The sequence below is a fragment of the Elephas maximus genome, chromosome 9, assembly GCF_024166365.1.
Source record: "Elephas maximus indicus isolate mEleMax1 chromosome 9, mEleMax1 primary haplotype, whole genome shotgun sequence".
NCBI lineage: Eukaryota > Metazoa > Chordata > Mammalia > Proboscidea > Elephantidae > Elephas > Elephas maximus.
The window spans coordinates 83,882,093-83,901,003 of NC_064827.1; the positions used below are offsets into that span (position 1 = coordinate 83,882,093).

The window sequence follows — 18,911 nt, forward strand, 5'->3', positions numbered from 1 at the left end:
GGGACCAGGCTGGCCTCCTGAAGGAGGGTTGAGCTGGCTTTCTGCTGCTTGCTCCAAGTGTCAGATACAGGCTTTGATAAATGTGTCAGGCCGAGTGGGGCCTAGCACACAGGGACTTCTAAAGGACTCAGGAATTGGTTGAGAATAATTTGTGCAGCCGAACTGCAGTAACACCTACTTTGTTGCAAGTCTCCAAAGAGGCAATGATCAAATAGGTCGCTGGAGTGGGCAGATTTAGCTGCATGGCCCTGGCCTGTGGTGTGTCCCTGGCATTTGATGAACAAAGAGAAGTGGAAAGATGGAGGTGAGTGCCTTCAGCAATAAGGTTACCCACACAGTGGGGGCCTGGATGCCAACAAGTTACAGGGAAACAACTACTGAACATCAAACCAGGTCACCTCCCACCTGCATGTGAGAACAGGCTGATTAGGCCGTAAAAGGGCAGCCATTGGGGCACCTGAGCAAGAGAGCTAAAGCCACAATCCAGTGTCAGCATCCCCTACCCCCTCAGCCGGCCCACATCAAAGCAGAGTCTCTTTCCCCAGACCTGGCCTCCTGCAGGGACCCAGACCATCCTGTGCAAAGACAGCATGGGTGGCCTGTTACACCTCCTGCCAATCTGCCTTCCAATAAATTCTGCCCTGGGCAAGTGACTAAGCCAATACACCTGCCTTCAGGAACACAGTTACACTATAACCATTTACAGGTGTGGCAGGATTTTTTAACCGCAGCACTATGACATTTTGGGCCAGATGATTCTTTATTGTGGGGGGCTGTCCTGTGTACTGTAAGGTGTTGACCAGCTTCCCCGGCCTTTACCCATAAGATGCCAGTAGCACACCCAGAAGTTGTGACAACAAAAAGTGTCTCGGGACATGGCCAAATATTTCCTGAGGGGCAAAATTACCTCTACTGAGAACCAGTGAGATACATTCATTGTGTAAATTTTGAAGCCTGGAATCTTCGTAGGACTTATTCATTGGAAGGATCATGAAAGATACTACAATCCCCTCTTTCTAGAACTAAAGGGAAGTTAACAGACTGTCTTCAATCATCATCATCATCACTGATAGCCTTTATTCACTGCTGAGCCACACACTCTTCTTGTTTGATCAGCTCAACAATCCCATTAGAGATGTGTTATTCTTGTCCCATTTTACAGATGAGTAAACTGGGCTCAGAGAGTTGGCAGAGCTGTGGCAACTCTCCCAAGCCCATTGTCACATCCCCCAATGTGAGAATCCTAAAAGAAGCCACCCAGGCAAGGCTCTCTACTCTCAGACCTTCACAACCCAATGCATCTGAAAAGCACAAATACTACAGGCAAAGCAGCCTGCTAACAAATGATGCTTAATTTACAGTAAATAACCAAGTTAATTAGAAGTAATGATCCCCCAGGCAATCTCAACATCTAATTATTCTTTTAAAAAATATGTGGTTGCTGGATGTACTGCAGAGAGATTAAAAAAACAACACAGATAATTTTGCATTTCAATTTCAATTTATCTCTCTGCATTATTAATTAATAATAATTAATATTCAGACACTCACATTTTTATTTACAATTCAGGCATGAATTCTTTATGAATGATCATATGAACTTTTAAATTTAATTAAGTAATTTGGAAGTAATTAATGTGTAAATTCAGAACCATGGTATAAGATAAATGTTGTGGTTGTTTATCTTAGGAGTATAGCGTTTACTACTAAAGACCCTTCCGAGATGCAAAACTGCTGGTAAATTATAAGCCATCATGAGCTTGGCATTTTTTAAAGTAGCATTATTTTCTAGACATACATCCATTGGTTGACTGCCCCCTGCAGAGAACGAGGGTGCACCATAGATGCCACCCAGGCAGAGCCACATTTCTGAACTCTCGGCAAAGCCAAGGCACTTATCCCACCAGACTGAAGCAGCTGCGGGCCAGTGGAAGGGCCAGGCTGGGCTTGAAGCCCAAGTTCAAGGAGCACGGAACCACCTCCTACCAAAATAAAACTTTTCCTTGAAGGGACTTGAGAGAAAGTACGAAAAAAGGACTTTGTAAGCAATCAAGTGTCTTAAATACCTGTGGTAGTATTTTCATTGTGTCAAAACAGACTAAACGCTTCATTTACCTGGCATTGCAAGGAAGAGAATAATTGAATTTTGAGACAAGTGAAGCTTAGCAAGACTTTTAAAAACTATACAGCTACTTTGGGATAGAATTATTAGAACTTTCCCTTGCCTTTTTGACAGGATATTGAAGAACGATAATAGCAATAATATCTGATGTTCACTGAGCCATTTCTCTGAACTAGTACTGGGCTCATGGCTATAGATACGTGATTTGTAGAATAAATCATTTAATCCTCACTTAAACCTGGTAGGTACAATTTTTGTTCCCGTTTTAGGGATGACAAAACTAAGGCTCAGAGGTGTTAAAAGAGTTGCCAAAGACTGTGCAGTTGGCGTGTAGTAGAGGTGAGATTTGAATGCAGATCACTTGACCCCAAAGTCTCGAGTCTCAACCATCACACACACTCCCCTATACGTACACACACGTCACACAGGTCTACTTCAGCCTGGTTCCTATGAAGTCACCGTGAATACTTTGTTATTGCTCTGGATGGCAAGAGCAGAGAGGCTGTTTTTCTCTGCTCCAAATGGACTCACAACACCTGAGATGTGTTGTGGCATTCTTGATTCTTATGGTGGGGTGGATTGTTGTTGGTTTTTAAAATCCTTATAACATTTCTCTCCCTTCGCTTTCATGATAAGGCCAAAACCTCTGGTTACCATGACCCTTGCACCCCAACCGTTACCTCTTCTCCCCTGCCCCTGTCCCTTTCAAATCTGCTATGGGCCAGAAATCTGACCACACCTGAGTGCAGAACATTAGCCCAGGATCTCCACTCCCAGAGACCCTGCATGTGTACGGGGCAGGAAATCTGGGCCATCTATGATGTCTAGACTTGACTCCCAGGGTCCTCAGCACATCCTGGACACTGGCCATTGCCACATTAGGTGATGTCAAGATAAGAAGGGCCGAGGTGTATGGGAACCCTGTTCCTTGGATATGTGTCTTGGGAGGGGGTCTGGGAGGCACCCAAATGTTTACCCTGGTAGAAGACATCCACACATGGCTGGTCAGAACTGATGACTTTGAGGATTTTGGGGTAAGAGGGCATGATCCTGACAATGTTCCTGTGATATTCCAGCAGTTTCTGAGCCGTCTCCAGCTCTGAGATACCCTCTGGCTCTATCAGTCGGTTCTGGATTTCAGATTCCGGGGGCCAGTCAAAAGTAGTGTGATAAATCTCTGCAACAAAGAGAGGCGCGGTCAGAATCACCTCATTCCAGCAGCAGCGAGCAGACCGGCTGCATCTGGCCTGGCCACTTGCTGTCATGGAAGCCAGACATTGGCCAGGGTGGCTGACGTTGGTGGGATGTAGCCACCTAACACCAGCGGGGCAGGGTGCTGCTCTGCCACAGCCCGCCCTCGTTACTATTAACAATAACAACATGGTGACAACACACTCAGCACAAGGGTAACGGAGGTAGCTGTGCTTTTTCGAGCACTTACTCTGGGCTGGCACTCTGACATGCCATCCTACCTGCAGACTCGGATTTCATCCTCACAGCAATCCTATCATAAGGTAGGTCTTAGTGTGTTCATCCCAGCATACAGATGAGAAAAGTGAGTCTTAGAGACATTTGGCAGCTCGCCCCAGGTCATACAGCTAGGAAGAACAGGGCCAGGGAGCCATGAACCCAGTCTATCTACCTCTGAAGCCTGAGCCTAAGAGGTGAAGAGCACTCTCACCCCACCTGATGAACTGCCCATTCTTGAAGACCGAGCTCAAGGGTCCTGTGCCCCGCAGCACGTTCCAACTCTCGCAGATAACCCCCATGCCTCACTCTTCTGGCTACCCACGCTGGGGATTGCATCGCAAAGAATGAGGGATGCGCAGAGCTTGTCCCAAGAAGACAAAGATGGGCTCCCTGGTTTCTGTGTGTGGTCTCATGCCAGGAGATGGGTTCATCAGAGAGTGGGAGTAAAGCCCAAGTGCCCAGGTAGCACCATCCATGCCCTAGCCTGATTCTGCCACGGTTGGGGCTCCCCATTCAATCTCTCAGGGCCTCTGCTTCTTCATCTGCTGGGGTTTACTACCTCCAAAGTGTCTTTCAGCTCAGAGTCCAGCCTGTGGCATCTGAGCCTCAGTTTGCCTGTGTGGCCTCTCACGAACCCTCTGCTTATGCCAGGAACATAGTAAGTGCTCGATAAGGGGTAGGTGGTGGTGTTACTGTGATTATCTCTGAAACCCATCAAAGCAGGGCAGGAAGGGATGCCTGTAGGTAGCTGTACCTCCAGTTCGAGGGTCGATTCTCTTCCCCATGTTTCTCTCAATCAGGACCGTATCGGATGCACTCAGCACAACTGAGCAGGGGAGAAAAGGAGCATGCTGAGCAGCAGAGCCCACACACATGGACTTGTTTTATACTTCTTTTGCTATGTAATCACATTAAAACAACAACCATCCCCATCCTTGTGAATACAACAAAGAAAAGTAATCTCGGCATAGATGACCACTCTTGCACTGTGTGCATTTATCTTTATAAAAATTCACTGTGCCACCCTACTTTTTCTCACTTTGCCACAGGCCCATCAAGTCTTCTTCTTGGATGGTGCCTGGGCTGAGGATGGGCATTTGGAAGCCAGTGACGCAGATTAGAGTGGTCACTCACTCGCTCTCAGTGGCTGTTGTAGGGACGGGGTGGCCACAGCTCTGGTGGGAGGGCCCGACTGGGGAGCTACTCACTAACGTGTCTGGGGGTGATTCCGAGGGACTGGATCATCAGAGCCTGCTCCCGTGTTTCAGGAATACCATCCAGAATCCAGCCCTAGACAAAGAATTTAGAAAGATGCTCATTTTTTTTAGATTATTATAAAAGGAATATAATAGCTTTATAGAAAGATTGGAATTTTTAAGACAAAAGAACATAAATGTCTCCAATAACTACATCACCCTTATAACTACTCTATTTTTATATCCCTTTCCAATCTTGTGTTCATAATTATAACCATAACATACATATTTTATGTCCTGATTTTTCTACCAGTCATTATATCTACCACATGCATTATTCCATATTGGCACACCTCTTCATTACCACCATTTTAAACAACTGCACAATGTCCCACCAAGTAAACATGCCCCAATTACTTCAACATGGTTTGCAACTGAACATTTCTAATAGCTAAGATTTTCACTACCATAAATAACACTGTGATGAACATCTTTGTGCATATATCTGTTTCCAAATTTTGGATTATTTCCTAAAGAGAGTTTCCCAGATATGAGGTCCCAGAAACAACAAAACAAAACCCCACTTTTCTTAAGAACAAACACAGAACTAAACATTATGAGACCTGAGTTCAAGTTTTTGCTCTGTAGCTAACTGTTGTTGTTCTTGTTAGGTGCCGTCAAGTCGGTTCCAACTCATAGCGACCCTATGCACAACAGAACGAACACTGCCCGGTACTGCGCCATCCTCACAATCGTTGCTATGCTTGAGCTCATTGTTGCAGCCACTGTGTCAATCCACCTCGTTGAGGGTATTCCTCTTTTCCGCTGACCCTGTACTCTGCCAAGCATGACGTCCTTCTCCAGGGACTGATCTCTCCTGACAACATGTCCAAAGTATGTAAGACGCAGTCTCGCCATCCTTGCCTCTATGGTGCATTCTGGCTGCACTTCTTCCAAGACAGATTTGTTCGTTCTTTCGGCAGTCCATGGTATATTCAATATTCTTCACCAGCACCACGATTCAAAGGCGTCAACTTTTCTTCAGTCTTCCTTATTCATTGTCCAGGTTTCACATGCACATGATGCAATTGAAAATATCATGGCTTGGGTCAGGTGCACCTTAGTCTTCAGGGTGACATCTTTGCTCTTCAACACTTTGAAGAGGTCCTTTGAAGCAGATTTGCCCAGTGCAATGCATCTTTTCATTTCTTGACTGCTGCTTCCATGGCTGTTGATTGTGGATCCAAGTAAAATGAAATCCTTGATAACTTCAATCTTTTCTCCATTTATCATGATGTTGCTTATTGGTCCAGTTGTGAGGATTTTTGTTTTCTTTATGTTGAGGTGCAATCCATACTGAAGGCTGTGGTCTTTGATCTTCATTAGTAAGTGCTTCCAGTCCTCTTCACTTTCAGCAAGCAAGGTTGTGTCATCGGCATAACGCAGGTTGTTAATGAGTCTTCCTCCAATCCTGATGCCCCATTCTTCTGCACATAGTCCAGCTTCTCATATTATTTGCACAGCATACAGATTGAAGAGGTATGGTGAAAGAATACAACCCTGACGCACACCTTTCCTGACGTTAAACCAATCAGTATCCCCTTGTTCTGTCCGAACAACTGCCTCTTGGTCTACGTAAAGTTTCCTCATGAGCACAATTAAGTGTTCTGGAATTCCCATTCTTCGCAATGTTACCCATAGTTTGTTATGATCCACACAGTCGAGTGCCTTTGCATAGTCAATAAAACAGAGGTAAACATCCTTCTGGTATTCTCTGCTTTCAGCCAGGATCTATCCGACATCAGCAATGATATCCCTGGTTCCAGGTACTTTTCTGAAACCAGTCTGAATTTCTGCCAGTTCCCTGTCGATATACTGCTACAGCTGTTTATGAACGATCTTCAGCAAAATTTTGCTTGTGTGTGATATTAATGATATTGTTCTATAATTTCCACATTCAGTTGGATCACCTTTCTTGGGAATAGGCATAAATATGGATCTCTTCCAGTCAGTTGGCCAGGAAGCTGTCTTCCATATTTCTTGGCATAGATGAGTGAGCACCTCCAGTGCTGCATCTGTTTGTTGAAACATCTCAATTGATATTCCATCAATTCCTGGAGCCTTGTTTTTCACCAATGCCTTCAGAGCAGCTTGGACTTCTTCCTTCAGTACCATCAGTTCCTGATCATATGCCACCTCTTGAAATGTTTGAACATTGACTAACTCTTTTTGGTATAATGGCTCTGTGTATTCTTTCCATCTTCTTTGGATGTTTCCTGCATCATTTAATATTTTACCCATGGAATCCCTCACTATTGCAACTCGAGTCTTGAATTTTTTCTTCTGTTCTTTCAGCTTGAGAAATGCTGAGCGTGTTCTTCCCTTTTGGTTTTCCATCTCCAGCCCTTTGCACATGTCATTACTATACTTTACTTCGTCTTCTCGAGACACCCTTTGAAATCTTCAGTTCTTTTACTTCATCAATTCTTCCTTTTGCTTTAGCTGTTCGATGCTCAAGAGCAAGGTTCAGAGTCTCCTCTGACATCCATCTTGGTCTTTTCTTTCTTTCCTGTCTTTTCAGTGACCTCTTGCTTTCTTCATGGATGATGTCCTTGATGTCATTCTACAACTCGTCTGGTCTCTTGTCACTAGTGTTCAATGAGTCAAATCTATTCTTCAGATGGTCTCTAAATTCAGGTGGGATATACTCAAGGTCATATTTTGGCTCTTGTGGACTTGCTCTGATTTTCTTCAGTTTCAGCTTGAATTTGCATATGAGCAATTGATGGTCTGTTCCACAGTCGGCCCCTGGCCTTGTTCTGACTGATGATATTGAGCTTTTCCATCATCTCTTTCCACAGATGTAGTCAATTTGATTTCTGTATGTTCCATCTGGTGAGGTCCATGTGTATAGTCGCTGTTTATGTTGGTGAAAGAAGGTATTTGCAATGAAGAAGTCGTTGGTCTTGCAAAATTCTATCATTCCATCTCTGGCATTGTTTCTATCACCAAGGCCATATTTTCCAACTACTGATCTTTCTTCTTTGTTTCCAACTTTCGCATTCCAATCACCAGTAATTATCAATGCATCTTGATTGCATGTTCGATCAATTTCAGACTGCAGCAGCTGATAAAAATCTTCTATCTCTTCATCTTTGGCCCTAGTGGTTGGTGCGTAAATTTGAATAATATTTGTATTAACTGGTCTTCCTTGTAGGCATATAGATATTGTCCTATCACCGACAGTGTTGTACTTCAGGATAGATCTTGAAACGTTCTTTTTGACGATGAATAAAACACCATTCCTCTTCGAGTTGTCATTCCCAGCATAGTAGACTATATGATTGTCTCATTCAAAATGGCCAATACCAGTCCATTTCAGCTCACTAATGCCTAGAATATCGATGTTTATGTGTTCCATTTCATTTTTGACGATTTCCAGTTTTCCTAGATTCATACTTTGTACATTCCAGGTTCCAATTATTAATGGATGTTTGCAGCTGTTTCTTCTCATTTTGAGTCGCGCCACATCAGCAAATGAAGGTCCAGAAAGCTTTACTCCATCCAAGTCATTAAGGTCGGCTCTACTTTGAGGAGCTCTTCCCCAGTCATCTTTTGAGTGCCTTCCAATCTGGGGGGGGTCATCTTCCAGCACTATATCAGACAATGTTCCACTGCTATTCATAAGGTTTTCACTGGCTAATACTTTTCAGAAGTAGACTGCTGGGTCCTTCTTCCTAGTCTGTCTTAGTCTGGAAGCTCAGCTGAAACCTGTCCTCCCTGGGTGACCCTGCTGGTATCTGAATACCGGTGGCATAGCTTCCAGCATCACAGCAACACGCAAGCCCCCACAGTACAGTATGGCAAACTGACAGACACGTGGGTATAGCTAACTAGTGGGCCTGAAATCCCCAAGCACCAGCTCCCTCTTTGGTACAGCTAGGGAACTGGTTGAGAATATATATATATTTTTAATTAACTCTTTAAATCTGATTGTGAAAATAGTGTAGGGTCATTTTACACTATGTAAAAAATACTGAAAAACTCAAACAATAATTTAAGTCACAAATAATGCCACAGACCCAACTAGCCACTGGTAGCATATCTTCTTCCAAGCTTTACACACAAATATATTTTTCCTGGGGAGAAAAAGACTCACTCTGTACATACCACTTTGTAATCTGTTCTTTCCATATAGCATAAATGTTTCATGAACATTTTCCCATGGCACAAAGTTTTCATAGCTGTCTAGTATTGTATGAATTGACATGCCAAATGTTAATTAGTCTCATACTTTTGCTCATTTAGTTTTATTCCATTTTTTTCTCCACTATTTTTAAAAATGCTGTATAGACTTGTACGTACATCTTGATGCATATCCAATAGGCTGAAGATAAATTTCTAAAAGTTGATACCTTCTTTTGTGGCTTTCAATACATTTTGCTGCTTCACTCCACAAAATGGCCCAAACAATTGATGAATCCAATGGCACAGTACCTGTTTCCCTGCATCTTTGCTAATGTTGGGCATTATCTTGGTTGGAGGGGGGGAGAATCTCTCCAGCAAAATATAGTATATCATTGCTGCTTTAATTTACATTTCTTTGCTCATTAGTGAGGTTCAATATTTTTTCCAGGTATTTATTGCCTATTCGATTTTTTTCTTTTCCAAAGTGCCATCTATATACTTTTCCCTTGGGCTTCTATTCTTGTATTTATTTACAAGAGCTTGTTACATATTAAAAATATTAACCTATTTTTGGCAAATGCTACCTTTGAGGCAAATAATGCCGCCAACATTTTCTGCCGTTTGTCTTTGGCCTTTTAATTTTGCACATGGTATTTTTTCACACACAAGTTTTTCGCCAAATCATTCAGTGTTTTTTTTTTTGTTGTTGTGGTTTTTTTTTTTTTTTTTTTTTTTTGCCCCTTTGGATTCTGGCTTTATATGGATGCAAAAAAAAAAAAAGGCCTTTTCCACCACAAAATCCTATAAATATTCACTTGCATTTAAATTGTGTTCTATTAGACTTTCACTTTTTACCTTTAGGTTTTACATACAACCACATTTTATACTGTGAATGGTGCAGGGCTGTGATTTAATTGGTTTCCTCGTGGCTTGACAACTGTCCCAGTCTCGCTTAAGAAATAATCTATCCTTTCCCCTCGTATATGAATGCCACTTTTGTCATAGTCTAAATTCTGATATGACCTTGACTCTGGCACTGGGCTTTCTGACAGTTACCAACTTTCTGCCTGCTTATTCTTGTCTATCATTACACTGTTTAAATTATTGTCTTCTTTGTAATTTAATGTTACATCTAATAGGACATGCTCCCCCTTCTTTTTTTTCAAAAGCTTTGTTCTTCCAGATAAGCATCAAAAATATCTTGTAAGGAAATAAACGGGGACGTTCACACATTGTGAAGAATGTAACCGATGTCACTGAACAACTTGTGTTGTCATTGTTGAATGGGATCCTAAGCTGCTGTGTAAACCTTCACTGAAAATACAATAAAATATTATTTTAAAGTTTTCTGAAATTAAAAAATAATAAAAATGTATGAGTGTTCTAGTTTCTCCATGTTCTCACCAACACTTGGTGTTATCAGCCTTTATGATTTAGGCCATTCTGGTGGGTGTGTGGTGGTATTTCATTGGGATTTTGATTTGATTTCCCTAATTATTTAATGGGAACCCTGGTGGTACATTGGTTAAGAGCTTGGTTACTAACTAAAAGGTCGGCAGTTCAAAGCCACCAACTGCTCCTTGGAAACCCTATGGGGCAGTTCTACTCTGTCCTACAAGGTTGCTATGAGTCGGAGTCAACTCAATGGCAATGGGTTTGGTTTTTCAGTTTTAATTATTAGTGAGGTTCCTGGGTAGTGCAAACAGTTTGTGCTCAACCACTAACCTAAAGGTTAGTAGCCTAAATGCATCCAGCAGCACCTGAGAAAAAACACGTAGTGATCTTGTTAACCAGTGTCATAAAACAATATGTGTACTGTTTAATGAGAAACTAGTTTGTTCTGTAAACCATCTAAAACAATTAAAAAAAAAAAAAAAGACCTAGTGATCTGTTTCTGTAAAGATTACAACCACAAAAACCCTATGGAGCAGTTCTACTATGTAACACATGGGGTCGCCATGAGTCAGAATTAACTCGATAGCAATGGGTTTGGTTTTTTGGTTTTAATTATTAATGATGTTGATGTGAGCATCTTTTCATGTGCTTATTTGCCACTCATACATTTTCTTTGGATTTTTTATCTCATTTTTTATATATTCTAGATACAAGTCCTTTGCCAGATAAATGGTTCGCAAATAAAAAAAATACATTTTGTCAAATTCCAGAAGAGAAATTCTAGGAAGATTTTGGAACTATATTAAGTGAATAGATTAATTAATTAAGGAAGGTTGACATTTTTATATCAAGTCAACACATTATTTTCTCATTTATTTAAGTTTTTTTATGTTCCCCACCAATGTTCAGATTAAATAATTCTAAAGTCTTTTCAGGTCCCATGAGTCTCAGTTTCCCTCTTTATATACATATTATTTCAATGCTTTAGACTTGATATCTAGATAAATGAGATAAAGTGAGCTTTGGAAGAGTGAAATTAAGCAATTCTCCATTTTGCGGTGAATGGGGATAGGCAACAGTGGTTGAAACGGAGGTTTCCGACTCTGATTCCTACAGAGGGCCTCCCCCCTTGCCACAGGACCCCTCCCTCTCAATCATTGTAAGAACTTGGCTGCTCTAAGGTCAGAGGATGGATTGATATGGGTGAACTTAGACTCAAGGCCACTCATAACCCATAACACTTGATTTACCGAAGAGTTTGGGTAATGACAAAAAATGTCTTTCTTAAGAAACAAAAAAAAATGCCCACATTTTTTCAGTACTAAAATATTTAGGTTCTAACAAGCTCAACCAACAGTTAAGGAAAGCTAAACATATTTACAGAGTAAAGAGTGCTGGAAAAAATCCGGCATGCTTTCATTAATTTCGTAAATTATACAGGAAAACTCACAGCCACTGAACCCCTAGTTTCTAGGACTAATGAGGCAAAAGTGCAAAAAAAAAATTTTTTTTAACAGTCTTTTGCTCCCTCAAGTCCTTGTTATAGCCAGCCAAATGCTGGGCTGCAACTCTTAAAACGAGCAAACATCTACAGACGTGAGCGACGCCACAGGAATCAGGAGACACGGTGTCTGAGAGCCCTCTCACTCACAGCCTGGAAACCAAACCAATATTTTCTGAACTTTAGCTAAATTCATACCCCTATACCATATTTTTTCTTTACTTGAAGGGGGAAGGATGTGTGAGCTCACTGATTGCTTCCTTTTTTTTTTTAATAATTTTTATTGTGCTTTAAGCGAAAGTTTGAAAATCAAGTCAGTCTCTCACACAAAAACCCATATACACCTTGCTACACACTCCCAATTACTCTCCCCCTAATGAGACAGCCCGCTCTCTCCCTCCACTCCCTCTTTTCGTGTCCATTTCGCCAGCTTCTAACCCCCTCCACGCTCTCATATCCCCTCCAGGCAGGAGATGCCAGCATAGTCTCAAGTGTCCACCTGATCCAAGAAGCTCACTCCTCACCAGCATCCCTCTCCAACCCACCGTCCAGTCCAATCCATGTCTGAAGAGTTGGCTTTGGGAATGGTTCCTGTCCTGGTCCAACAGAAGGTCTGGGGGCCATGACCACAAGTGTCCTTCTAGTCTCAGTCAGACCATTAAGTCTGGTCTTATGAGAATTTGAGGTCTGCATCCCACTGCTCTCCTGCTCCCTCAGGGGTTCTCTGTTGTGTTCACGGATTGCCTCTTATAGTACAAGAGCCCATAATTGTCCTTCGAGTCACTTTTTGAAGCTGGAAGGAGGTTGGAACTCCGTCTTCACTTAGCACCAAGAAAGACCTCTGCTTTTAATATTGCATTACAGAGCAATCATTATAATCTTGCCCATAAATTTGCAGCTGATATCAGTATGTGGTCCGCAGCTTTTAGAACTCTTCAGGGGAACAGCTCTCGCCGACTGCTCACTGGAGAAAGCAGGGCTTCCAATTATACAGGAGAAGTGCAGCAAAACGAGGAACATCTTCCTGATTAGCCTGGCCTCACTCATGCACATGTGACATTGAAAAAAGAAGGTGGGGGCTTCTGAAACAGACCCCAGGCCATCACCTCCCTATGTCTGCTCTTTCTGACTTAAGGGGAGGTGAGGGAGGGGGAATGCCCCAGGTGCTAAGAAATTACGTCCCTGAGGGACCCCTAGAGCAGCACCCCCACCCCATTTGAGCAGCCCCACATTCTAATGGTAAAAGGCAGTCACGGAGACACTTCATCCCTGCACTGGCCCAAGCTGGTCCATGTTGGTTTATTTGGAAGAAAAAGACACAGTGACCAAGGCCTCTGTGTCAGGAGCATCAAGCCTAGAACACACTCAAGATGGAAGCTCCAGGCTTAGCCACAGTGCTCGGAAAAGATCTTCTTTCCCAGAGCTCTTGCATTTACAGAAGTTATGTGCAACGGTCCAGTTGCAAAATGGACTGGACTTTCAAGGCGAAACAGCAGTTTCAGCTGAGAACACTGTAATGGCTGTGAGTTCTGGCAAAGCAAGAAGACATAAATCAGTAAACAGCAGCCTACAACCGCCATTATGGGACACTAAAGACATTCAGAACAACCCTGTGTAGTTAGGTTCAGGGTCTGACTTCCTGGAGTGGCTTGATTAGGAGGTATCAGTCAATCCCTAATTAGAATACATAATCCATCTTCCTGACACTTCAGTGAAGTGTCTATTCCACTCTGGCACTGCAGCTTTGTTCCGAGCAGGTTAATTGATATTCTGATGCCTTCGCTCGCCATACCCCTGTGGCTTGGTTCTGTTTTATCACACATCAAAAAGGCCGTATGCTCAGGGCACTCCATGCACCAGCGCAGAGCTGGAGGTCTGCACAGCTGCGAGGAGTACGGTATCACAGGAGGGACAAGCACCAAGCAGATGTCACAGATGAAAAAAAAAAGGAAGAAAAGAAGCCAGCCAGTCTAGGGAACTTGGCGGGCCCCGCAGAGCGCGGCCTGATGCATAACAGGCCATCCTGCTCTGTGCCAACACTGGCCTTTTTTGCCCTCCCGATTATTATTAAAGTGCAATTAGCAACTTCACACGGTAAGACTTTGTTGCCCTCTGGGTCCTCTGCCTTTTTGATGAGCTGCCCTTCATCTCCTCCCCCTCCTCCAAAGAGCCTGGGTGTTCCCCTGGGTTTTTCCCCCCAGTACTACCCGATTCTGTTCCCAGCTCCAACTGCAAATTCGAGAAAGCTCCATTGGAGGCACTCCCTGGAGCCGAATGCTGATTTTTCACAGTCCCAAGGAGGCACTCTGAGGCTGAGGATTTGGATTCAATAAATCAGATTCACTCAGCTCAAATTCGGAACCAGGGAAAGCAACACAAAATGCATCTCAGAACTGTCACTCCCTTTCTTTTTTTCAAATGAAGTATGATGTGGTTTCCAACATACAAAATAAAAAGAGAGATTTTATCAGTCAAAAAAAGAAATGTATCTTAAAAGATCAAGCTTAGAATATCGATTTGTCCTAAAGCCAATCAGTGAGAACAAAGAGACTATTTTGATGAACACAAACAAAGCTGACATCAAACTCCCTTAGTAGTTGATTGCTTGGGTTTATACAAAACCATGAAAATTGTGATTCACACAGAGAAGTGGTTACAATTTTTTTTTCCACCATATAGACTGTCATATAACCTTAGAATGCCATCCATATTAAACTCATCTGGAAGATGACTAGCAAGGATTTTTCTTTCAAAGTTTAATCTCAAACAATATGCAACAAGCACTGGCATTCCTTACCATGCTAGATGTACGATTGTAGCAGGATAAGTTACTCCTAACTTACTTTTACATACTGAGTCTTCTGCCCTGGCAAAATGTGCCCTAGTTTTGCCTGGTCTTTTTCTGGGTATAGCTCAATAGTGCATAAGCTTGTACAATGCTGAAATGTGCGAGTGATTTTTCTAAATGACAAACTGGATCAAATTCCATCTCTCCTGAGGAGGTAGCCCAAGATGGCGGCAAAGCCAGACGCCTCATAATGTCCCTCTTATATCAAAGACCCGAGAAAATAAGTGAATAAGATATAGATGACAACTTCGGAACCCAGAGCATCAAGGGCAAGGCTAAAGAATTGGACCGAGTACCAGGAAGAGGAGAATATACAAAAACATTGGACATGGAGAATTACAGATTGCTGGGGCCCTGCCAGCTGAACCTGCACAGCATAGACATTTTGAAAAAAAGCGAGCGGCGTTCCCAGCCAAAGCCCCCATCACCTGGTGCAGCTGAAATGGAGCAACTCTGCACCCATGTTCAGAGACAGGTAGGAGGGCTCCCCACCTTTTGAAAGTTAAGTGCATTCACCTCACTCACTGCGTGTCCCCAGCCTCCTGTACTGGAGACCCATAGACCTCCGCTGCCCCCCTCCGCCTTCACCCATCCTTCCCCTGCATGCGATTGTGGTCCAGCAGCACCGATCACTGCCCCACCCCCTAAGCCAGGGGCCCAAGGACCGGTAGCACCAACCCCTTCACTCAGCTACTCGTGCAAAGAACCTGCAAACTGGCAGCCCCCACCCACCACCCAGTCATGACACCAGGGGACTGCAGAATGGTAGTGTGCATTTCTCTGCCTAGCCATGCACACCAGGGGCCTGTGGACTAGCAGTCTCTCCTCCTCCACCCACCCAACCACTCCGGGGGTCTGTGATCCGGCAGTACCCACTTCTCCACCCAGCCACCTGTACCAGGAGCCCATGGTCTGGCAGCATACCCTTTTCCACCCACCCACCCATGCCAGGGGGCCACAGACCAGCAACACCCAATCCTAAACCCAGCCACCTGAGCCAGGGCCTGCAGACTGGTGGCATCTGCTTCTCTACCTGGCTGCTAGCACCAGGGGACCAGAGACCAGCAGCACCCCCTCTTCCACCAGCCAACTGTACCAGGGGCCTGAGGACCAGCAGCACCTGCTCTTACACCCAGCCACCCACACTGGGGGCCCAAAGACCAGTGGCATTATATAATGACTAAAAGGTGAGTCCACCAAGAGGACATAACCATAATAAATATATATGCACACAATGACAGGGCTCTAAAATACATAAAGCAATCTCTAACAGCTTTGAAAAGAGAAATACGTCTACACCCACAATAATGGTAGGACACTTCAACATTCCACTTTCAGCGAAGGACAGGACAGCCAGAAAGAAACTCGACAAAGATACAGAAGATCTAAATGCCAAAATCAACCAACTCGACCTCATAGACATATACAGAACACTCCACCCAATAGCAGCAAAGTATACATTTTTTTCCCCAGAATAGGCCACAAAGCAAGCCTCAATAAAATCCAAAACATCAAAATAATACGAAGTATCTTCTCTGATATAATGCCATAAAAGTAGAAATCAATAACAGTAATAGCAAGAAAAAAAAATAAATACATGAAAACTGAACAACACCTTGCATAAAAACCACTGGGTAATAGAAGAAATCAAACATGGAATTAAAAAAAAATTCTTAGAATCAAACAAGAATGAAAACACATCTTAACCAAAACCTATGAAACACAGCAAAAGCAGTGCTCAGAGGTCAATTTATAGTAACAAATGCACACACCAAAAAAGAAGAGCCAAAATCAAAACATTAACCCCACAACTTGAACAAATAGGAAGATGCAACAAAAGAAGCCCACAGTCATAAGAAGAAAGGAAACAATAAATATTAGAGCAGAAATAAATGAAACCAAGAAAAGAAAAATAGAAAGTTTCAACAAGACCAGAAGTTGGCTCTTTGAAAGGATCAATAAAATTGACAAACCACTGGCCAAACTGACAAAACAAAAGCAGGAGAAGAAGCAAATAACCCAAATAAGAAATGAGATGGGTGACATTACAACAGAACCAACAGAAATAAAAAGGATCATAACAATACCATGAAAAATTGTACTCCAACAAATTTGAAAACCTAGCGGAAATGGACAAATTTCTAGAAACACAGTACCTACCTAAACAAACACAAATTGAGGTAGAAAAACTGGACAGACCCATAACAAAAGAAGGCATTGAAGAGATTTAAAAAAAAAAAAAAAAAAAAAACCTCTCAACAACAACAACAAAAAAGCCCTTGCCTGGACAGCTTCACTGGAGAGTCCTACCAGACTTTCAGAAAAGAGCTCACATCAATACTACTCAAACTATTTCAGAGCATAGAAAAGGAAGGAATACTCTCTAATTCATTCTATGAAACCAGCATAACCCTGATACCAAAGCCAGGCAAAGACACCACAAAAAAAGAAAATTACAGATCAATATCCCTCATGAAAACAGACACAAAAATTCTCAACAAAATTCTAGCCAATAGAATTCAACAGCATATCAAAAAAATAGTGCATCATGACCAAGTGGGATTCATACCAGGTATGCAAGGATGGTTGAACATCATCAAATCAATCAACATAATTCACCACATAAATATGCAAAAGAAATGAATCACATGATCATCTCAACTGATGCAGAAAAGGCATTTGATAAAGTCCAACATCCATTCCTGATAAAAAAAACTCTCTGCAAAATAGGAATAGAAGGGAAGTTCCTCAACATAATAAACGGCGTTTATACAAAGCTAAGAGCCAACATTATTCTCAATGGAGAGAGACTAAAAGTGCTTCCCTTGAGAATGGGAATCAGACAAGGATGCCCTTTTTTACCACTCTTACTCAACATTGTACTGGAAGTCCCAGCTAGCGCAAAAGAAAAGGAAATAAAGAGCATTCAGATTGATAAAGAAGAAGTAAAGCTACCCCTATTTGCAGATGATATGATCCTATACATGGAAAATCCCAAAGATTCCACAAGAAAGCTACTGGAGCTAATAGAAGGTTTCAGCAAAGTAGCAGGATACAAGATCAACATACAAAAATCAGTTGGATTCCTCTACACCAACAAACAGAACTTCAAAAAGGAAACCAGGAAAACAATACCATTCACAATAGCTCCCAAAAGATAAAATACTTAGGAATAAATCCAACCAGGGATGTGAAAGACCTATACAAAGAAAACCACAAAACATTACTGCAAGAAACCAAAAAAGACCTACATAAATGGAAAAACATACCATGCTCATGGATAGGAAGACTTAACATTGTGAAAACGTCAATACCACTCAAAGGAATCTATAGGTATAATGCAATCTGATCCAAATTCCAATAGCATTCTTTAACCAGATGGAAAAACTAATCACCCAATTTATATGGAAAGAAAAGAGGCCCCGGATCAGTAAAGTATTATTGAAGAAGAAAAAAGTAGAAGGCCTCACACTACCTGATTTCAGAACCTACTATACAGCCACATTAGTCGAAACAGCCCTGTTCTGGTACAACGACAGACACGTAGACCAATGGAGCAGAATTGAGAACCTAGATATTAAATCCATCTACCTATGGACAGCTGATCTTCAACAAAGGGCCAAAGTCCATTAAATGGGGAAAAGACACTGTCTTTAACAAAAAGGTGCTGGCAAAACTGGTTGTACATCTGTAAAAAAAATGAAACAGGACACATACCTCACACCATACATAAAAACTAACTCAAAATTGGTCCAAGATCTAAACATAAAGCCTAAAACTATAAAGATCATGGAAGAAAAAAATAGGAACAATGTTAGGAGCTCTAAAATATGGAATAAATAGAATACCAAGCATAACTAAAAATGCACAAGCAGCAGAAGATGAACTAGATAAATGGGACCTCCTGAAAATTAAACACTTCAAGCTCATCAAAAGACCTCTCCAAAGGAGTACAAAGAGAAGCTACAGACTGGGGAAAAAAATTTGGCTATGACATTTCAGACAAGGGTATAATCTCTAAAATTCACAGAAAACTTCAACACCTCACCAACAAAAAGACAAACAATGCAATTAAAAAACGAGCAAAGGATATGAACAGACATTTCACCAAAGAAGACATTCAGGTGACTAACAAACATGTGAAGAAATGTTTGCAATCATTAGCCATTCCAAAAACCAAATCCACTGCCT

At 42.2% G+C, this 18,911-nt stretch overlaps 1 protein-coding gene across 9 annotated transcripts in view; it reads right to left on the bottom strand.

Moving 5' to 3' along the window:
- Positions 1–18,911, bottom strand: part of AK8 (adenylate kinase 8) — a 219,116-nt gene that overhangs the window by 134,996 nt on the left and 65,209 nt on the right. For all 9 annotated transcript variants that reach the window (XM_049895181.1, XM_049895184.1, XM_049895180.1 and 6 more), the window contains 3 exons: positions 4,801–4,882; positions 4,347–4,418; positions 3,099–3,299 (listed from right to left, as the gene is read on the bottom strand). In XM_049895181.1, the coding sequence (XP_049751138.1) occupies positions 3,099–3,299; positions 4,347–4,418; positions 4,801–4,882 (355 nt within the window). The remainder of the gene's footprint in view (positions 1–3,098; positions 3,300–4,346; positions 4,419–4,800; positions 4,883–18,911) is intronic.